Below are 23,347 nucleotides of genomic sequence, written 5' to 3'. Positions count from 1 at the left end.
TCAGAACCCTGTGGAACACACCTCCATCCTTTATGGGGCAGCATCCAGTGGTGGGGCATCCACAGCTTCTCTGGGCAACCTGTGCCTCACCCTTACAGTAAAGAGTTTCTTCTCAATATCTGATTCAAAACTACCCTCTTTCAGTTTAAAGCCATTACCCCCTGGCCTGTCACTAGAGGTCTGGCCTGTCACTAGAGGTCCTGTCCTCATCTTTCTTGGAAAGGTACAAGTGTCTGACTTAACTGATTTTACTCTGAGAGAGCATGGGGTACTTCTCACTGGCACATAAAACATTTTTGCTTCACTTTGCTTCCTAGAGTGCTGCAAGACAGCACCATCAACAAACTGAACTAAGGGACCAAACTGCAGTTTCAGAGAGACAAAAAGAATCAAAGCAAAGTGCAATGACTCATGAAGCCATTTTCAGAGTGTCTTTGCCTTATTACTTCTATTCAATAAGCACCATCTATTTTCCTTCTCTGTATCATTTATATACCTGTTCACTTTTAATATCATGGCTACATAAATTGCCGTACATAAAAAAGCAAAATTACATGTATATTTGTGCCTTTATTCCTCTCTGTGTTTTTAAGAAGGAAGTAACTGAATGGATGACAGATTGATTATTTACAGGTTGATTGCAAATAGATAAGAGGTTGCAAGATGAACTTAGATTTCATTTTGTATTTTCAAGCTTCAACATAATTGACAGAGAGCTTTTTAATAAAGTATTTCTGCTCAGCTTTGCAACAGGGATGAGAAGATAAATGTTAAATTTCCCTCATCAGATGGAGGACAAATAAAAGAAACTGATGAGTCTGTTCCTGGCATGTATGTACGGTTTTTAAACAGATCCCAAACTGACAGACTGCTCCTTCTGTCTCCATTTTATTGGTGACAAATTATTAAATATTTGTCTCAAAGAGCCATTCACCTTAGCATAGAACCAGCTATACTCACTTAAAGATATATCACCTAATGTTATACAATGTAAAAAGCATTTCTACCTGAATTGGAATAATTTTCTCCTTGGTCAAGTCTGTAGATTTCAAAAATGAATCTATATCAGAAAAAAAAAAAATGGCAGGAAAAGCAGAGATTTATGTAGTACAAAGACTTAAAAAAATTAATGTCTCATCAAAAAGTAAAAACTACTTTAAGGCAGATCTTGATGAGCTCCTCTACAGGAACATGATTTTCATTTGCATTATTAGGAGATTAAATACCTTGTTCTGCTGTCAGTAATTACAGTAATTTGTGCAGAAAATGGCATAGGTACTATTTGTTAATGACTGGCAAACTGTGATCTCCTGTCAGCATAAATTTGGTTCCTACACCTGAAACAGCTGGTGTGTTTTGTGCATGGAAAGTGAACCATGTTTCAGGATTTGAACCCCAGTTAATATATAATGTGAAAACAATAGGGGTCTTCTCATTGCAGTTGCTCCAGGTGTCTGTAACTGCTTGTCTCTTGGCACTGCAGAGGAGCCATGCCCTGTTACTTTTTCCCTTTGCTCAAACATTATGTGTCCAAATTTATGTAGCATCAGGAATTAAATAACGTTGAGTGACCTTTAAGAGCGTGAACAGTGGGTTTAAAGAGAAAAAAAAGCCTCCAGGGTTTTGTTGAATTGTCTGTGGAAGAGAGGAGACAGGGAAAGGGGACTTCTCTTGGTTTTACACCAGTGAGAACAACATCTGCCATGCTGATCCCATTTCCATATACTTATCTTTAAAATGAAAACCTTAGAGAGCTGGTTGATTATTGGCTACATAATAATGGAAAATGGCATGTTTAACAGAAAATGCAGTCAAAATAAATGTGGCTATAAGGGCGTATTTATGGTAATGAAGCTAATTGCCTTAAAAATTTGAAGAAAAAAGTAGGCCAGTAGAGATAATTTGATTTCCCCCTTCTTTCAACCTGTATGCCTTTACTGTACTCTAGATTACACATTCTCACAATGCACACAAAGGTGGTTAAATGCAATGTTCTCAAGCCTTGTCCTTCTCTTGAAAGCACAAGGTTTTGTATTTGATTCTCTAGTCAGGAAAAGAGGTTCATAATAGCAGTATATCTTTCAGAATGCAAAGTTGCAGAAATACTGAATAAGCATTATTACACCATTTTCTTCCATTATAGATCTGGCTTAGCTCTCAAGGGCCTTACAAACCTTTCATTGTTAACTTCTCTTTCTCTCTCTTAAGCTTAGAAGAGCAGTTTTATATATTCCTTTCCTCCCAGTAGGACTTGTGCTGTAAAGGTATATTTTTATTGACTCTTTTTCAGGTGCATTACTAGCCTTAGCAGCCATTTCTGTCTCACTCTCTTTAGCTACTTGCTCCTGTCCCTGTATCTTTCCTTCTTCCCACATCCTTCAACTTGAGTTTGCAGGGCAGCAGTGATGACCTTGCAGTGCTCTCCATAGGAGTCACAGATCTATAATGAGGGGCCAGGTACAAAAGTGTGGTGCCAGCAAAGGGGACATGTGAACCCAACGCCATCCTCATCTGCTAGCTCCTACTGCTGCCATCTCTGTGGATGATGGTCAATATGCACCTGGGCTGTGATTCAGGTTAATTTGGCTTGGTTTCCATGCCATTTTCAATTTGCCATTTGGCTAGAATATTTTCATGGCTAACACAAGGCAGGCAGTGGGAAATAAGGCAGGGAGCACATCAGAGTTTTCTCTTTCAGCATTAGTGAATTTTTAGGTCAGCATATGACAATTTTAAAAATGCACCATGCAACCTTCCACCTGGCTTTTTTGCTGCTAATTAGGAGACAACTGGCTGCTTAAAATCATGGAATGGTTTGGACTGGAAGGGACCCTAAAAATCATTGCATTCTGTCCTACTTGCTGTGGGCACCGACCTTCCACCAGACCAGGTTGCTGAAAGCCCAGCCTGGCTGTGAGCACTTTCCCAGGATGTCTTCTTCATATGTAGCCTTGTATAGCCCCGTTAATTTTTGCCCAAGTGAATGAAAGAGAGAGGGTGAGGATGGGATTAAAAAACCCAAAACAAAACCAATAACCTCTTGTCAAGAAAAGTGCTGGTAATGTAGGAAAAAAAAAACTATGAGGAAAAAATGGAGTATGACTGCCTTTAGCAGTCCTTTCATATCACATTCAGCCACACAGGCCACTTATGCTGTGTTTAGCATTATTCCCTGCAAGATATAAATGATCCTGTCACCCGGCAGCCAGCCAGATGATGTCTACCCTGATCAAAAATTCTGGTTTTTAGTGCCTCTGGATCTGAGGATTATTTGTCCTTGTGGGTGCACCAAAAGTATATAAAAAGCTTCCTGCATGCAAAGGAAGTGACCATTCATTCAGTTCAGTTGTAGGCATGTGGAGAAGTGAGAAGAGAAGGACATGTAAAAGCTTTAGATATAAGCAGCTAATACTGTTCCTAAGTGGCAGATCTTGGGTTTTTCTGTTTCAGAATACTAATCTTCACTTTTTAAAAAACCTAATTTGACTGGTCTTAACATGAAATGTTTAGACTTGGTGTACCCATGTGTTTATTTCCAAAAGAAACAAACCCCTTGCTATAATTCTTGGAGTGTCAGTATATGTCAAAAATGAAATAATTTTCTTTTTCTTGCACTTACACTGGTAAAATTGTGACAGTGTGGTTTAATGTGGTTTTCAGTGAACTAGAATCCTCATTAATGCTTTGAAAGTCAGATTATTGTGAATAATTAGGAAAATTCCCTGATCTTTTCAAGTCAAATTGTATTCTTAAGAATTACTGCTATGCAATTAGGGCACTTCTTGTTGTCTATGTTTTCTGGGAATTTTCCTCATTAATTTGAATAAATGTAAAAATACAAACACGAGTTCAAATGAGGCTGTGAGTGTATTTTCCTAACTTACTGTTTCCTTTCTTTTCTGCTACATCTGAGGAGAATGTATCTTTATGGATAAATATATGCAAGCAAAAAATCATAGAAAAAACATCAAACTGAAAAACAGTAGAGAAGAAGAGATTGTTTTCATTTGCTTGTTGAAGAATTTTTTTACAAATTCCCACAAATAGCAGAGTAATTTAACAAGATGTGTTTTCAAGGCATTATGAAAGATTATAGAAAGATTAGCTTTACTATTATGTGATGTAAACCAGTGCTTTATCTACTATACCCACAGCATGATTGTTTTTAAACATGCACTCACTGTCTTGCAGCTTTATTAACATTTGCATCATAATCTCAATTTCCCATCATTTCCTTTCTGCCTGGAAGTGTAAAGGATTTCTTTTAAGCCAAGGAGTGGAATGCTGTCTCCTGAGAGCAGATTTCTTTGTTTCTTTCATATTTTAACCTAATAAATTTGGCTGTAATGTTTGATTTTGATGCCCTAAAAATGAAAACATAGTTGTAAAATTGTTGAAGTTTTTTATATTTATTTATGAGGCTACAGCTGAGTAACTCAGCAACAAAATCCCTGAAATATCCAGGTGATTTTTTTCCATATTCTTGACTCTTGTATTTCTGAGTTTTATGGGTCTCAAATGGCGTTGATGAACCCTGTGTCCAAAGAGAAGATGTAATACTTTGCCTTCCCCTGCCCCCAGCAGAGGAGCAAGCTCAGAAAATGCCATGATAGGAAGGGGTTCTCCAGGGCATCTCAGCAGGAAGCTGTTTTGGAACAGATATAAGGAACTGTAGTTAGCAGCATGGTAGCCAAATTTTAAAAATTACGTATGCTGAAAACCTGCTTAGATGTTCTCAATCAAAGGTATGGAAATCAGCCTGCCAACCCTCCACCACCAGACAGCAGCTACCACCACAGTCTCTCCTCTGAGTTTTAGCAGGCTGCCATTTTTCCAAGCCTTCAGTCCTTCAGAGAACTTTGTGATAGTATGAGTGTACATATGCAGCAGTGTCTTGAAGCCATTTTAATCTCAGTGAGATCAATATCTCTGCTTTCATCAAGAATCAAGGACACACCTCTGCACATTATTGCACTAGGCTGTGCAGCAAGTTTGTGTTACTATAATGTTTTAAATGTCAATGATCTTTCTTCGTTTTATTAAATCAAGAATAGTTAAAATTAGAACCAACTATACTATTGTAGTTTACTTTGAAAATTTGAATTCGCAGAACTAAAAATTTATGCAGATAAAGGCAAATAAGATGAAAAATTTTACTTTTTAATTTCTGTTAAAACCTCAACCAAAATCTGTCTCCATACAGAAGAGTATCAGTGATCATTTGCAGTACAGCAATTCTCCTTGCCTGCTGTATAATCCCAGATGCCTTGCAGCCATAGCCTCTGTGTGAACACACTGGCCATACTCAGTGGGAGTGCTGTGTGTGCTGTTCAGTTTGATCCTGAGCAGAGGCTGTGCTGAAATCTGGCATCCCTATTGCTTCAGTGGAATGGAGAGGTGATGCACTGGGAGCCAGAGTGTAGGGATTAATGAAAATAATAACTATAAAAATGGCTGTGGGCAGGAACAAAGGAAATGTGTAAAAAAAGTTGGTTAAATACCTGAAGGCACAAATATATAATGACACACAGTGTAAGGGGAACAATAATTTTCACTTTGTGTAAGGTGGTTTTGGACAATATTCTTACCTAGTGGCATTGTACATCATTTTTATTCTATCTGGCATCAACTGGGAAATAACCTGAAACACTAGATATTTCTGAAAGAAAATGTCAAAACAATAAGAAAGATGCTTGAAGTTTTTTAACCCAAGGCCATTTGAAAGAAACACCAGATAACAACATGCTGTGTTAGATGTGTAGGGACTTGGGCCTTCTTTGTGGTCTAGGCTATTGTCCAATTGCTAGTTACAAAAAGAGCCCTCTGAAGTCATCTGGGAGCAGGGATTTAACAATGGCAATGAAATTAGACAGCTTTTAAATATGTTATGAATATTAGTAAAAGTTTTATGAATCATACCATATTTTAGATTGACTTTTTCATCCACAGAACAAAATGTAGTCAAATTTTATTCACATAAGTCCTTGTGGCATAAGATGTCACTTGCATCAGGCATAAGAATTGCTATAAGAACTCACTCAAATAAATTGATATTTGATTCTACTGCTACAACGTGAAGGAGATGAGATAAAGTGACTTCATGTACTTGGGATTAATAGTTTCTCAAGAACTGATTCATAGGATGACAAAGAAAGAGAGAGCTCAGAGCTCTGTAGAGGAAGATTGGTCCCTCTTTGTAACATTGTGTAATTGTTGTGACACAAACTTTAGAGGTTTTTTTGTGATGTATTTTATTTTTGTATGCACCAAATAAAAAAGGAATCTGCTGTCAATAAAGAACAATAGTCATAAGTCACAGCTATAACAAGTGTATTAATCGTCCACAGTTGTGAGGTGTGATTGTAAATATGTGCTATATGTGTCCTCCAGGAAAGCTGAAACTGGCAACAGGAGGCTTGAGCAAAGGGCATGGGGAGACATTCCCTGGTACTCCTTTGTTTATAATTAACATTTTTATAGTTTGTTTACTCATATAAACTGGACATAACAGTGCTGCCTGTCAAAACAAGTCAATCATTATGTCAGTCAAAGCATTCTATATTACCCATGTTCCTTTCCTCCCTGCAAGTGGAATTTGATTAATTAGAAACCTGGATTGGACCTCATTGTTACAGGTTTGACAATTTTGACAAGCTACATCTTTTGTTGCTGTGTTGTAGAAGTGGCTGCCTCACACTGGGCTCCTCATTGCCATTTCCATTTATTTGCAGGAGCATGGTTGATGTGTGATATGCCACAGAGCAGCCAGGCTTGCAGTTTCAGGGAAGGGCCTCAGTGGGGCAGCTTGCTGGGAGTCCTTTCTGGTGGTACTTTCTGTTTTGCTGCATGAAACAGTTTCTTAAAATCTGAATGCACACAGTGCTCTGGAGCAAATCAGTTTGTTTCACACCTTTAGAAAATAAATGTGGCAAAAAGCAATGAGAGAATGTATAGGGAAGGGTAGTGACATTTATTCATGAATTCCCTGAGTAAGTTAACCATTTATGATCTCCCTTTCATGTATTTTATTCACTCTCTGTTTCATCCACATCCCCCAGGGTGCATGTGCTGGGTGGTCTGGATCACATGTGTGTGACACAAAGGACATGGGACATCAAACCCTTACCACATCTCGGCATTTTCTTGATTGGCAACTGGGAACTGACAGATTTTTGGGTAAATTATTTATACCGTCTAGGAGTCTACTGTTGTTATGGGTGGTCCTTTATACTGAACACTCCTTTCTTCAGTGTCTAAGCCACAAGGTGGCTGCTCATGTGCTGATTTTTTTCATTTAGTAAACACACATTTTTATTGATATGATCTGCTTCCCTGTTAGGCTTGCAGGCAAGAGAATGGCAGATGTCACATGCTGCAATCTTGCGGCCAACATCCCACTGTCATGGTAGAGGGTCTTCTGCTGGCAAGACACCTGTTCAAAGGTCTTACAGAGTCCAGACATTCTGTCCAGGCTTGACAGAAATGACTCGTTTTGATTTTTATTGCTTGGAATACTCTGTACTGTCAGTGCATGTGATTTCTCTAACCTTTGGTCTTTCTTCTAGTATTTACATTCCTATTCTCGTTCATTTTGTTTGTTAATATGATAATATTTCTGTTGAAAGTCCTGTGCCTGTTGTGGTTTCACTAAGTCTATGCTCGCAGATCAGTTATGAGGCAAGGTGTACTGTGGTATAGCCAGGAATTAGGAATTACCTGTTTTATTTCTCTAAAGCACACTGTTTTGGTTAACTACCTGAAAATCAAGCACTTTTTAACTATATTTTAAGGTTATGACTTAAATGGTGCTTTCTTTGGGTTCCCCTTACTGGGAGCTGTGAAAGTCATGTTGGATTTTGTTTTAAAATCCTCAATCTGTTTGCTGATTTAAAATAAGCTTGGTTCTCTGTATGGTTTAGTAGCAATATGCAACATCCATTTCTGGCATTCTGACTTTCTTTAACTTCACTTCTCTTTAGAAAGCTGACTTTGCATAGCTGCAGTTGATCTTTTAGGCTCCCTCTCTGGTTACTGCAAAGTGGTATGCCTGCAGTGTAATTAACCCACTGTGTCTTTAACAGAGGTTTTATTACTTTTAGTTATTATTATTTATGTTTATTAGTCCAGCTTTGCTGGACTAATTATATGGGGAGCCTCCAAGCCTACTTGTACTAGAAAAATAGTTAGAACATATTGTTTTACTAACTTAGTGATATATTTAAAACATGTATCTGGTATGGCAAATAATGCAAAATAGGTGTAAATAGCCAAATATTTTAATATGTTCTTGCTAATAATCCCGGGAAAAGATACTACTAAATATCTTCAACTTATTAATAGTAGCATTTTTTCTGCAGTTTCCAGTTTTGGTGGAATAGCTTTTGTCCCTGTCCGTTTTCCTCTTTCTGATACCAGAATCGTCTGCTTTTTTCATGGGATTATTGCACATTATTATTCACAGAATCAGTTATCAGCATTTGTGGAAACCAAAGGCAAGTGAATTTTACAAACAAATTTTACAAATCCAGTGGAAATGAAAGGAAATTAGGTTCAACTCAACTTTCCTAGTTTACTCATTGAGTCAATCTTAGAAGGGCCTTTTCAGTGATTTTGAACAAAGCTGAGTTTAACTTAGATGTGCACCAGTGTTAAATCCAGTTCTCACTTTTTCTCCTCTTGAAGTAGTCTCTTCTTCACTGAATCACAGAAACATGGAATGGTTTGGGTTGGAAGGGGTCTTTAAGTTCCAAACCTGTTACTTATTAGCATTAGATCAGGTTGCTCAAGGACTCATTCAACCTGGCTTTGAACATTTCCAGGGATGGGGCATCCACAACTTTTCAGGGCAGCCTGTGCCAGTGCCTCACCACCATCATCATATAACATTTCTTCCTCGACTCCATTCTGAATTTAGCCTCCCATGTAATTTCTGTTGTGAGGAATTTGAGCACTCTCTCCAAGATCAGCTGTTTCTGTGAAGCAGATTGTATGTCAGCCAAAGAGGAAGTGATCAACTCTTGATCTGTGTTCTGATGGAAATGTTTTCATAACCAAAGGAATCAACAAGGAAAAGGTTCTGCAATCAAATATGCTGCGTTATGAAAAATACCATTTAGAAAACATATCTTGTTCCATTGTTTGGAACAGGTTGATTCTCTGCTTTTAAAACAGAGTAAGAATTTGATGTAAAGCTAACTTGATGTAGTGAGTGACCAGAGATGCACACCAGGGTTGAGCAAATCTTTCCAAAGTGTTTAAATAGAAACCTTCAGTCAAAATGAACTCAGATTGTGCACTTTCATAGCACTGATCTTCCCACACACCTCTTCCCACATCCAGACCCCAGCCTTTCAGAAACCCAAAAGTATGATTCACCTCATCTCTTTCAGATGTCTTGTTGAGATGAGATGAATCATATTTTAAAAGCTCTTAATGAATTTTCATTTATCATACAGGCGGTATAAATGATAACCACAGTTGTCTGATGTCATTTGGCCACATGAATCCCACCCAAAAGTTTTTGTGTAGTGTAGTTTCCATGTGCCCTAGCAATTAGCAGAAGTAATTTAAATAAAATTAAATGGGGCATTGTTCCATTCCCTGTTCCTTCCAAGAAGAAATCTTTTAAAGAAGGCAAGTATGATTAAGCAGTGAAATTAATTCATTATTGATTGACATGGAAAATTTTTCTCTTCCTCAGTTTTCTTTCCTACCCACTCTCCTTTTGCTCCCCTCAGTATTACCCCACCTTGTTCTGCTCTTCTAAACCTTTGTATAATCACTGCTGGTTATTTGGATGCCCAAAGTCAGACCTTGCTTACAAATGCAATGCAGCCCCCATATTGTATCACATCTAAATTTTATGTAAACTGTAGTAGAAAAAGTTACTCCTTCCATTATTTTAAGCTTCGCTTTTGCAATGTAAGCAGTTTGTGTTGGTGCTCTTTTGTTTGACAGTTTCATACATACATTGTGCTGCAACCATGCAGACAGCAAGGCAAGCCCACCACTCAGCCCTGCAGGAAATGCAGGTGATTGTCTTGGCTACTACTTGCTTGTGTTGCAGCAGGACCAGGCTGAATTAGGGCCCACTTTGTGCAAAGTGCAGACCAGCAGTGTGTGCAGAAATGGCCCTGCCCTTTACACCTGTACAGTGCCAATAAAGGGGACAGGAGGTGATGGGAGTGCACCACAACCTGTTCTTCCCACGGTCATGCCTTAGGTGAGCAGTGAGGCTGAGGAAAGCTCTCTGACTGAGATCTAGCCCACTCATTTGCTCCCACCAGCATTCTGGAATATTCTCAGATCTTTACTGGTAGAAGCCTATACAGATGGGGTTTAGATCAAATTGATTACAATTATGTCACCACAAAATATTATTCAGTCATTGTTCCTTGTCCATAACTAGTGTTTTAAAGAAAATTTACATTCTTAATGTTTTATTAGAATATATTTTCTCTTCTTTGATAGCAATCCCAGGAAAAATCTTTTCCTGCTGAAAAAATCATGAACCTTTTATCCGTGTACTGACAGTAGCACATAAATAAGAGTGATTGCCAGCTTTAGCTGGAAATTCAATAAAGCTTTATTTTAATTACCCTATACTTCTGAATTAACTTCATGTGTATTGTTAATAGTCAATTAATTAAGTACTGTTTCAATGGAGATATAAATTCAAAGGTTTCTTTTTGTAATTTACTGGTGTGGCACATTCCATTAAATAGTCCATTATGGTACCTGACCTCACATCTTTTTGAAGCTACAATAATGATCGAATGAAAATAATGGGGGAAAAAAATTAAATATTTAATTCACTCAAAACCTTCTTTTATCTCTGTACTCATACAGCTGCTAAAAATGTTGTGTGCATTAAATATACACTGTCCCTTAATTTTTATTGCCCAAGCAGTGTCCCTTTTGAGTTTGTGATGAAATGCCAGATTTCAGGCAACTCACTTTTTACTACTGCATTTTACTGCTCAGGCTACAGCAATTATCAACATGTTTCTTTTAGGAATGAGTGAACAGCATAGATTTCATAGATAAAACCAGTGATTACTCTCTAAATAGATATAACTGTTTTTCTGTACAGCTATAAGAGAAATCCCTAGTTGGAGCAATAATCTAAGCAGGGTATTGTCAGAAACAGCTTCTCTGTTCAGATGGGGGTTCCCATTAGCTACATAATCTCTGAAAAATTAGCTGTATGAAGTTAATTTTTGTGGAAATCAAGCACAGTAATTTCTGTCTTTTCTTTGATTGAGATATAAAACTGTTCCTAAAAATTAAAGCAATGATTTGCGTGTATGTGCAATGTGTCAGAGGGTAAGAAATACAGGAAAAGGGGAAAAGGGTATTTTTTTCTTCCCCCAACATCTATTTATTTTGCCTTCCTTTAATCATATCGGCATGTATTATTGACATTGTTACAAAGTTTGGGTCTTTGAGTGTTTATCTAGGAATTTCACAGACCACTGCATAGGAGTTATATATCTACAATGGACTATTGCTTTCTTTATGCGTCCATAGCCACAGATTTGTGTCCTAAGAATAAAACCCACACTTTAAATCAAACATCTACACCTTTTCACTTTTATTTTCACTGACCCTTCACTGTGGTACTACATGAACTTGCAAAACCTGTGCTAGACCTCTCCAAGTATTTTTCAAATTGTGTGGACAATCAGAACACCTTTCATTTTGTTCTGATAGATGGTGATGTATTTTCTAGCAATATTTAACAAAACAAACTCCAAGTTTCAGTGTTTTCATGCTGGTCATGGAAAGCTGAGCCATAACTTCTTGATGTAGGCTGCGCTGGACCCCAGTGAAGATGGTGTACAGAATTGTCACTGGTTCAATTATTTTTGTCTCTACCTTTCTGTAATTGTAAATGGCAAAGAATTTCCTTGCTTTAGTTTTTCCCTGACCTTTCAGGGAAAGTGAAAGAGTATATTATTTTTATTTCTGAAAAAAAAAAAAAATTTGCATTGTATATACTACTTTTCCACTTCTCTTTAGTGTTACATGTTGTATTGCTAATGTTTTGTTTGCAATATCTTTTCCAGGTCTAGGATTCAGTATTGCAGGAGGGGTGGGAAACCAACACATCCCTGGGGACAACAGCATTTATGTCACTAAGATTATTGACGGGGGAGCTGCACAAAAAGATGGGAGATTGCAGGTTGGAGATAGACTTCTTATGGTAAGTATGACAAATTTAAATCCCATTTATTTAGCTGAAAAATGTTTCATAGAAGGACTTTCATTCACCATACATCTTTCTGGAGGTAACCAAAACAACTGCTATAATAATTGTATTTCCATCATCTGAATTTTGCCCATTTTTAAAATATTTTTCTGCTATTGGAGCAAAAAAAAAAAATTCTCTGGAAAACTGACACTTTATGAAGGCAGTGCATTGTATTACTTTGACAAACCTTTTATAGAGAAGAGAATAAATGTCTTATGCACGTAAGCAGCAAGTGAAAATAGACCATAAATCTTAAAAGATTTTAGACAAAGTGTTTGTTAAGGTAGTACTGATTCTACTGTTTGTTGTACACAAATTGAAAGCTGTCAAAACATGCCAGTAAATGACTCCCATGTAGCAACTCTCAGTGGACTACTACTTACATTTCAGTACCTGTAGGAAGGCTTTATCTAGATGTTCCATATAGATGTTTTAAAAAACCCCAAACGTTTTCCAAATTTTCCCTTGAGGAAGTGTATTCTTCAGATGGAACTCAATTCAGGAAATTCTTCCTGCTCTGTGCCATGCTGGTTCATTGTTTCTTATCAATAATGCTTTTCCACTCACAGAGTTTGTTTAATTCAACACTGAGGGGGAAATCCTGACCCTGATGAATGAGCACAAGTTAATCTATGTCAAGTTGTATTCATGTCAATGCATTTGGAGAGATTTCAGCAGGTAGAGAATTTTTTTTTTAATAAGTGCAATGAAAAAAAAAACCTTGTACTGCATTAGCCCTATTTTGTGATGTGATATTTAAGCAGTAAAAAATTGCCTCAACCTTTCTTGCTGCCTGTGAAGCTGGGCCTAACTGAGGTTTTCTTTATTTGGCTAGGGACACTCTGTTCCAGTCACATATGAAGATGGCCATTAATTTTATGACAGAGTACTAAACAGAACTGGAAAAGCACTTGGTTGCTGGGTTGGTGACTCTTTGTCTTTTTTAATTAACCCAAATGGGTAGATAAAACAGCTTAAGGATCAACTGGTGTTAGCAAAATCAGAGCAAAATGAAATTAGGACTCAAAATTCCTTTGGCATTTTGTCTTTGCATAATCTCAGCATAGTGAAATTCAAGTCACTGTTGGATGATGAAGTTTCGACTTATTTTGGTGCAGAAGTGTATATTTTTATTTGCCAAATCTACACTTCAGTTATTTTGCAGCTTGTTGCAAATCTGCTTCTGTTCAGCTGCTTTTGTTGCTTTTTACCCTGATTTCCTTGCAGTTTTTGTGTTATCTGTAATTTTTGTTACTTTACTCTTAATTTTTTCCAATTCACATGAGGTAGTAAATGTCTTACATAAAAGGAAGTCAAATAGATGCAAACCCTCCACATTCACCCTCTCCAGTGGAATTTCATTAGAACTAATTTAAATAGAAATATTTTCTATACCACTGTGCATAAATTCATTCTTTTCAGATTTTTATGGGAGTAGTCTATTAAGCATCTCAGCCTTCAACCTGTGATTCACTGCAGTCAGATATAGATGTTTCTTTATTGTAACAATTTTATACTTCTGAAAATGACCAGAGGTCATTTGTATTACGTTTGATGTCTTTGTTGTTCTTTCCTTTCACTCTGGACTGTTTCTTTATGAAGTGTTGTCTCCTTTTATCACTGTATGGGAAATGAGTAAAAAAAATCATTCCAAGTATTGCTCTCCTCTAGTTATGTACTTCCAGACCAAACTTTTCCCTGTTGCATAAGAAAATACTAGTCAGCTTGCTCTTTGTATACCGTAATCATTACGTATTTGGAGATACGTTTACAAGATCAACATCTGTTTCTAAAATTCATGCAGATTGCAGCCATGTTTCTTGATTCTCTCCACCTAGACAACCTGATTTGTTTGTAACTTCTGTACCTTCAGTATTTTTCTATCCTAATTTGTAAATTATCTGTCAGTTCATAGCATTAACTTCATGTTCCTTTATGAATAGTGAGTGAAAAAATTAATTACTTTCTTTTGGCAGTGTTTCAACAGATTATTACCCTTGTCTTCTATATGGTCCTACCTCTGCTTCACTGATTTCTTGGTTATATGTTTGAACACTTCCTCTTTTTTGGTTTTTTTCCTTCTCAGTAATGCATCCTTTCTTGATCTTTGGTTTTTTCCATCATTCTCTACAGAATTTAAAAGAATTTGTCATCCTTCTGGAATTCTCAGCAGCTGCTGGAGAGCTTTTTTAATTTTTGTATCTGTATTCTGATAATTATGTGTGAAATGCTTTCAGATCCTGAAGTGCAAATCAAATGAATATAAATTTAAGAGGTGATGAAAGTGTAGAAGCAAGACAAAAACTAGTATTGAAATTTAAGACAAGAAGGGGCCACCTGAGCATTTTGCAGCTTGATGACTCTACTGTTATTAAATGCAGATTGCATATAGTGTGTTAAGGATTTCTGAAGATGCATTATGTAAATAATACATTGTGATTATTGTGAAATCTGTACAAGGGCATGTTCTGCAGTCATGTTTTTGTGGCACTAAGCTTGCACTTAAGACTTAGTGACCTGAGCATTTGCACAGGACAATGCTCCATTGTACAGTAATCCCGAGGTACCTGTTTGGAAAAGTACTGGTGAAAGCATGAGTGTTTAAACCAAAAACTGAATGTTTTTTCTAGGTATGTATGAAAGGAAAAGACCAGAGCTCTTCTCTGAAGACTTACAGCTAGGAGAAAAATACTCCCTCACTGTGTTCTAGTGGTAATGCCTCCTTCTGCTGGTGGTAAGGCCAGTGGTGAGAATCCCACTGCAGTGGTGTCTCGGCTTCTGTCTTCAGTGGAAAGGAGCAGAAGTAAAGCATGTACAGAGCATCACAGACCACCATGGTCATTCAGGGTCAGTTATAGGGCCAGACAAGATTGCTCAGGGATTTATCCAGTTGCATCTCAAAACTTGTTCCACAGTTCAGCTGTACTCCTAAGAAAAATATTTCTCCTGATAACCTGTTTGGCCCTCTCTTGTTTCAACATCTGCCTGGTGTCACTCATCCTGTTACCACATGTGATTCTAAAAAGCATAGTTTTGCCTTGATGATCTTCCTATAAGCACTGGGGGTCTGTTAATAGTTGTCTTCAGAGGAACCCCTTCTCCAGGCTGAAAGTGCCAAGATCCCTCATTTTCTCCTCAGCAGGTCAGTGCTGCATCTCCAGCCATCTCAGTAGCATAGCTCTTGCCTTCTTTTGTTACCTTTCCTGTAGTGCAGGAACTACAACTGGACAGATTGTCCAGGTTCAGTCTAATGAGTGTGAACTGCTGGGGAATAATCCTTTCCTCATTCTCCAGCCTCTGCTCTGCTCATCCAGTCCAGGATGCTGTTGACCTTCTTGCTGCTGGGATGCACAGCTGGCTCATGCCCAGCTTGCCATCCATCAGGAGCCCCAAGCACTTTTCCACAGAGATGCTGCCAGGCTGTCAGTGCCCAGCCTGTGCTATTGATGGGAGTGAGCCTGTGCCTGGAGCAGGATTTACTGTTTCTTCCTGCTGATCATCATAAAGTCTTCTTCAGGTCCTTCTTCCAGTCTGTGGCAGCCCTGCCCTCAAGTATCTCACAGTGAAATGAAGGGTCACCGCCAAACATGATGCATGTCTCACCTCTTCAAGATCACTACTAATGATGATCAAGAAAAACTGAAAAGTGGTTTCAGTTATTACAGCCTAGATAATAATTACTTTTTTTATCTCATACCATCATCTTACTTTGGACAAGTTTGTTATCTACAGTGTGAATAAATGAGAAATCAGTATAAAACTGGTACTAGATTTTACTAGTACATAACAACACTAATAGCTAGAAGCAAGGCATTTTTCAGGGAAAATGCTAAAACCATGAGGGTTTAAAGGAAAATGTAAGTTATTATTAATCTTTTATAACTATTAGCTTTTCTAAAATACATCCCATATGCCAAAATACCATTGCATATTTGGCCCATGTAGTCACAGAGATCAGTGATTAAATATAACAAGAGGCCTAATTTGATTCTGTTTTCTTGATGAAAACAGGAGGAAGAAACAGGAGTCACTTTCCTTTTCAGAAATGTATGTCTCCTTTCTGGAAAAAGTTATTTTCTGGTAATTTCATAGGACTGCATTGGGGTTGTGACTGTGCAATTGTTGATGTGTTCCTTATAGGGTCCCCTACCAATATCTGTTTCTTTCAGCCTGTGTATTAATGCAGGATCACATTTTTATTAAAGTGCATAAAATCAGAGCATGTAATTCAATATGCATCCAGATTAGCATTTGGTTCTGATCAGAGGTGTTTTTTAAAGTGATTTTGGCTGTCTTTGTGGGATCATCTTTTATAAAACAGCCCTGCACTTGTGCAACTGACTCACAAGTCCGTGGGATTGTAAGTATTTAGTTAGTGCAAACAGATTTATATCCTTTGTACAAATCATTACTCTTCAGCACTGGAAAGCATCCCACTTTTTGCAGCCTTTTAAGTGAGTGAGTATTGAAAAAGGCCATCAGCATCCTAGATTTACAGCTGGCAGGTTGCAGGTGTTTACTGGTAGATGTTCACCCAGGAAAATCCACTGTCTGAATGAAAAGCTGAATATTACAGAAAAGCAAACATTACCACTGGTAAGGTAAAGATCACCCCTTTGTCTCATTCACTCAGTGAATTGAATCTTTCTTAGCCTAAATCAATAGAGGAAATGAACAAATCCCCTTTAAAAAAAGAAAATTAAATAAGACAGACTTGTTCCTCCGGAGCTCTTACTCCCATATCAGCTTATATTGTTCTGAATGAAATTATTCTTTAGAGCACTTGTAAAGTCATTTTGGGGATTCTAAGCTTTTCTAGCTGCTTTTTGGGGCTTTTGATTTTCCAGTATCTAGGAAATAAAACAAATAAAACATTCTTGCTTAGGTTTATACTTCCTTTCCCTGATTATGCTATTTAGGGGAAAAAAAAAACACCCCAGTCTTTTTATATCTCTTTGACATAATTTCTTATTGATTTCCCCCATCACTCAAATAGCTTCTTTGATTGGACTTTTATCTTTAATTTCCTTCTCTACTGCTATTTTATTTCGTTCCCTTATTCATTTCTCATGTTACCAGTATGTCTTATATCACATACTTTCTATTTAAAGAAAAAGCTTTCCTATTTTTTTTTTCTTCAGATGCTATTTGCATTTTTAAATTTTCACTGCATGTAACTTTTCCCATTAGAAAAGCTCCATTTATTCCATGCTCTTTTTCTTTCTGACTCTTTTCCTTTGGCTCCTGTCACAGCATTTTTTGTCTCAAACATATAACTTTGTGACTAAACTGACCACTCAGATAAATATCTTTTTTAACATTTGCCTTAAGGGATTTTTTTTCCCCTTAATTAAATGCTACTTAAATTGGCTTCTTAGATCCAGAAAGTTGGCATGCAGTACCCATTCTACCCACTCAGAATTAAGTCAGCTATTCTGCACAAAAATTCAGCCTCTCAGAAGATTGCATGCTGTATACACTTTGATGTCTTACTTTGTGTGCATCTCCTACTCTTTATCTTCTTTACCTCTAATTCAACCCTTTTTATGCAAGCTGTATGCAGAAATATATAAGGTTATCTCTACAGGAGAAAGTAAAGCTTTGCTATAATTCATTTATTGGGCCAAATCACCAAAAAAGCCAGATTTAGTACTTACAATTCTGTCAAGATAGGCATCTTTTATGGAAGAAATAGCTTCAGAAATAGTCTTTCTTGGCATAAATCTCAACATAAAAGTCAACTACAACATCATTTCCTATTATTATCATCTCTGTACAATGTTTTAAGGAAAGATGTCCAGAGATTCCCCTATGAAAAAAAATTACGTACTACAGTCATCTTGCAATAATATCTAGGGGTCTGAACAATAGAATTCTTCTAAGTATTCAAGTTTTTTATATAGCAGAACACATACAGATGTCTTTATTTGTGATCATTGTTTTATGGTCAAAAAGTAGGAAATATATTGATAGATGCACATAGGATTATTAATAGGAATTGTAGACCCAAAGCAAGAACTGCCTTCTGAAGCAAGTTTGGAAGGTCAAGTCTAAGCTGATGTTGGCAAATGACTAAGGAAGGTGATCTCATCTCCTTCTCAAAGAGCTCCCACTTATGGCACCACTGAGGATCTTAATTTTTGTGAATGAATCAACAAGTTTGTTTGTTTGTTTGTTTTCTTTTGATGTAGATTGAATCTTTCTTCATTTCTTTGTTTACTGAGAACTGAGCCGTCCAGGACTAAATGATTTTACATAAACTTTGCCATGAACTCTATGATCTTTATGTCTATGAAAATAAACATAATGGTGAACTGCATAGACATTAAATCTTAGTTTAGAATTGCTTGAACTCCTTAAGTCCTAACTTCTAGATTTCAGTAGTTTGTACAGTGCTGGTAAAACACCTGTCCCATAATGTTATTGTCAGAGAGAAGACACAGGACCTGCCATATCAAATATGTTTTCTATGTATAATACTTTATTCTCTGTTTCTAAGATGGCCTTTTGTCTTATTTACTGCACAACTGTGACATCCAAATATCTTGTGATGAATTTTTATCAGCTAAATTTACAGAAACAAACCCCAAGAAAATGCAACACCTTTGGAAAAGAAGTTGCATCAAGTCAATTTGTGTCATAATTGTTTTTATTCACATCTAAAAAGACCAAAAAGTCAAAATCCAGACAGTTCTAAGATATTTCATTTTGTGTCTTTTTTTGACTGAGAACATTTTTTTACAGCAGCTGTATAGTGGGTGAGGTTATGTGAGATTTCCTCTACTTCAAAAAAAGTTAGGGTGAAACACAAGAAATACAATGTACAGACAGTGTGAGAAGGAGAAGAGGTAAAGGATAACCATGTGGTCATCTTCCTAAAATGTGTGAATCTGAAGTGTCTGGCAGTTTTGAAATACATAAAAAAGAAAGGCATAATTTCAGTCACTTCTTCCTGCCAGTTTATTAATTTAAGGCATTTATTTATTAAAGGTATATGTAAGTTATTGCTCTTCATAACAAAGGAAGATATAGAAATGTATAGAAATTAGGCATAAGATTTTTATTTAAATAGAAGGCCTATCAAAATACAGCATACCCTCTCAGCAGCTCCCTTCTGAGTGTTAGGCTCTGTCACTGCCCTTCATGTCAAATTATCATAATATACCTGCCATTGTCTCTTTTAATTACCCTTAAAACAAAGCTTGAGAATTATACAGTGAAAAAAGTTTAGACAGAATCCTTACATTCAGCAATACTATCCAATAGAAATATTTTTTTCTTGGTGGTGATGAAATCATTTGCATTTGAAGAGTCCTTCAGTGATTCACAATAGCTGAATTTCTTTCCAGTTGCCACACCCTTTGACCATTGCTTATTGTCACATTCAGGTTTCTGATAATTTACTAATACTAATTCCCTGGAAAGAATATTTTTTTTTCTGCAATTTGCTGTTATATTATAGCATAGGAGGAGGGAATTCTGCTTTCATCTTGCATAATCTTTAAAAGGAATCCTTGCAGTAACTGTGGAAGTTGGAGGATGGCAATTTAAATGACAGTAAAATGTTTCATATACAACATTCCCTGTGAAATGTAGGTCAGTGGAACAGGCTCCCCAGGGAAGTGGTCACAGCACCAAGCCTGCCAGAATTCAAGGGGAGGCTGGACGATGCTTTTAGTCACATGGTTCAGTTTCAGGCGACACTGTGAGGAGAGAGAGCTGGACTCAATGACCCCTTCCAACTCAAGGTGTTCTGTGATTCTGTCATTTCTCTTGTCTTATGCCACATGCCTGAAACCTGGATCTACACCCTTTACTTTTATTCCCCCCTATCCTATAATTTCTCCATTCAGGAGGTTTATATATTTTGTGGCAGGGAACATACACGGTTCTGTTTATAGGAGGACAACCTATTGTTGAAATCTGTTAATATGGTGCATTTATATGTGACTGAATTTTATATGCCTCTACAATAAACCACTTCCGATGCTTTTCTTTTGATTTTCTTTCTGTGGGAGTAAAGCATAAATAGGCAAAGCTTTCTGCCACCATTCCTTTCTTACTTTATCTGTAGTCTTCTATCCTTGCTTAAGTGTTTTTCTCTTCTAAGAAAAGCATAGAACTAGTACTACTTACTTTTTCAATGTTTTTTTTTCCTGTGCTTCCAGAAAACTGACAAACTTTCACAATGAAAAATATATTTTCCCCATTCTCAACTGCCCTTTTTCAATTCCTGCACCTCATAGGTATTCTATATACCATTTTTTACCTCTCCTTATTTCAATGGTCAGTGTCGTATCAGTGATGGAAAGATTTGGGTGTGTTGGATATTTCTGAGGTCCCAGCTGTGGAGGCTGAGATTAATTCGTAAGTTTATTTTGTTAGGTCAAATAATGTAGACAGTTTCTGTAACTGATGTAGTGCTATTAATTTATTATTAAATACCATTTTATATTGGTGATTATACCAGTAGCAGAACATCACAAAGAACTTTTTTTATTGTCAAAACCAAGTGCTTTCTTGACCCATTTTGATTCTGTGTATCAATATTCCTACATCAGTCTTGGAACATGCGTGTGCTAAGAAAACTGTACTTCCTACCCTGCAGCAGAATTTCTCCTATAATCTTTAGTGCTCTTCGTTTACAGCAATGTTCCAAACATTTTGAAAACTGCAAGGATGTATCATTTTTATGTCTGTTTCTGCATTTCAACTCACCTTTCTGATTTCTCCTCTAAGGTAAATAATTACAGTTTAGAAGAAGTTACCCATGAAGAGGCAGTAGCAATACTGAAGAACACATCAGATGTAGTGTATCTGAAAGTTGGAAAGCCCACCACCATTTACATGACAGATCCTTATGGCCCACCAGATATTACTCACTGTAAGTGACTTCTGCAACTTATTTTACAAGAGATATTTCAGTTTTTCAGATGATTGTATTTTTTCATAGCTTGTTCAAAGTACCCCATTAAAGTTTATGAAACAGCTTGGAAGGCTACAAAAATGGAATGTTTATTACCACCTAAGAATGCTGTGCTCAAGAAATATTGCAAATAATTTAACTCTGCTAAAGTATTTTTGCAGCAAAAGTAGCAATGTAGAAGATATATGGCTGTGCTGGTTCCAATTAGCCATTGTCCAAGTGATCAGACTGAACTGTAACTCTTGTGAAGATTACAGCAATAAGTACATGCAAATGCATTTTGTAATATGATTAGATTTGTAGCCTGGAGTCCTCTGTCCACTGAAAAATTGGAACAAGCAGCAAACCATCTTGTACAAACTTAGTAGAAGCCTGAGGCAAATATATCTCATATTTGAATAAAATATTTTAGTGGAATGTAAAAGTCACTGCTCTACTTACAAAACTTTACTATTTTCTGTGGTTATCCAATTTGTGAAGTCACAGATGGGTTTGGGTTAAAAGGAGCCTTAAAGACCATCTAGTTAAAGTCCTCCTGCCATGGGCAGGGACACCTTCCACTAGGCCAGGCTGCTCAGAGCCACGTCCAGCCTGGCCTTGAGCACTTCCAGGGATGGCATATCCATGGCTTCTGTGTTGCAGTGCTTTATTACTCCCATAGTGAAAAATTCATAAATCATTGGTCCACTTTGCTTTATTCTCAGTCTATCCATTAACTTTATATATGTTCATCAGGATTTTTTTTCCAGAGGATCAAGGCCTTATTTGTCCTTGCATTCAATGCACATTCTGTTGTAGGAAAATTTGTTTAAATAATATGGTAAAACTCAGTGAAGTATCTTATAGGAAGGGATGGTGTCCTCATTTAAAAGCCAGCTGATTTCAATCAGGCTGTCATATCCATGCACTCAAAAGAATCTAGGCTCATGTCCAGCACTCAGGTACAAAGATGTGCATCCCCAGGATTCCCTGAGGTGACCACGTACAAGGGTTGGTGGCTGGCTGTGGAGTCCTTATATATATAGAGAGAGAGATTTTATGTTGACAACCTCCTTGCTGGAGGGCTTTTTGGACTCTTAAGGAGAGGACAACAATAAGGATCTTCTGCCTCTGCCATCTGTCCCTACTATGCATGTCTTTAGGATTTACTCCGATCTCTGCTGGCTCCCTGAGTGTCCTAGCTCCAACCTAGCCTTTATCTCCCACCATCATCTCTTAATGGCTTGAATATTTGTTTTCGTTTGGGTGCAGGCTTTCCTGGCAAGTTGCACATAATTATATTGAGTATTGATGACTTATTGATGAATCTAGCTTTATCGATACATGCCATTGCTATGCTACTCCTGCCACTCCTCCTGGTGTCCATACCCAGGCATTTCCATTCCCTTGACATTCACAGCAATCTTAATGTTTCATCTGCACTCTTTATACTACTGGTGCCCGTTAGTCTAAACAGTTCATTACTGAAAACTCCCTTTCTTCATTAGTTGTTCATTAAAAACTGTCTGCCTTGGGTTCAGCTACCAGCAGGGACCAGCTGCACCATCTAGCAACTGAATGGAAATATAATTTTGACAAGAGCTTCAGCAGTTGGTCCATACCCATCTTGATTTCCTGCTAGTAATTCTGTGGGCACTTAAGGCAAGCTAAAGGTGGGGAAATTTACTGAAGGCAGTAAATGCTAAGGATTTAAATTTTTCTGCACTTTTGCAGTGTTGCTATTGGTGGACTGATAAAGTTGAGGGAAAAGCTAAATATCTCAAATCCTCCTTATTCAGTCTGCTCCATGAAAACAGAAGGGAAGGTTTTGTAACATGCGTGTCGGTGGTATGGTCAGCCATGCTGAGGATGCCTATTTAGTTAGCAAATGTTACAACAGATGGCAATCATGTTGTTCAGTAGCAGCCTGGTCTGAGTCTCAGCAAAGGCCAGGAAGTAAAAATGCTAAATGTACCTCTCCAATCTTGAGCTTCATACTTTCAAAATAATAATTTTGCAGTTCTAAAACAGTGTGGTTTATTATGTCAGATTATAGATCAACAGCATATGAGAAGACAGAAACAATTCCAGGGGGAAAGTAAAGGTTGAAAAGATTTGCAGTAGCCCTTCCCAGGCTGTTGGTGCATACAGATTCATTTATCCTCAGGGAACGTTTCATTACACCTACA

General features: G+C 37.3%; 1 protein-coding gene across 5 annotated transcripts in view; it reads left to right on the top strand.

Moving 5' to 3' along the window:
* DLG2 (discs large MAGUK scaffold protein 2) overlaps positions 1–23,347 on the top strand; it is a 973,962-nt gene that overhangs the window by 691,505 nt on the left and 259,110 nt on the right. For all 5 annotated transcript variants that reach the window (XM_041483662.1, XM_041483665.1, XM_041483666.1 and 2 more), the window contains 2 exons: positions 12,069–12,205; positions 20,993–21,137. In XM_041483662.1, coding sequence (XP_041339596.1) covers positions 12,069–12,205; positions 20,993–21,137 — 282 coding nt within the window. The remainder of the gene's footprint in view (positions 1–12,068; positions 12,206–20,992; positions 21,138–23,347) is intronic.

This window comes from Pyrgilauda ruficollis, unplaced genomic scaffold, assembly GCF_017590135.1.
Source record: "Pyrgilauda ruficollis isolate IOZ18807 unplaced genomic scaffold, ASM1759013v1 scaffold60, whole genome shotgun sequence".
Lineage (NCBI taxonomy): Eukaryota > Metazoa > Chordata > Aves > Passeriformes > Passeridae > Pyrgilauda > Pyrgilauda ruficollis.
The sequence above is the reverse complement of the archived record's forward strand: the minus strand, read 5'-3'. Positions and strand labels throughout refer to the sequence as shown.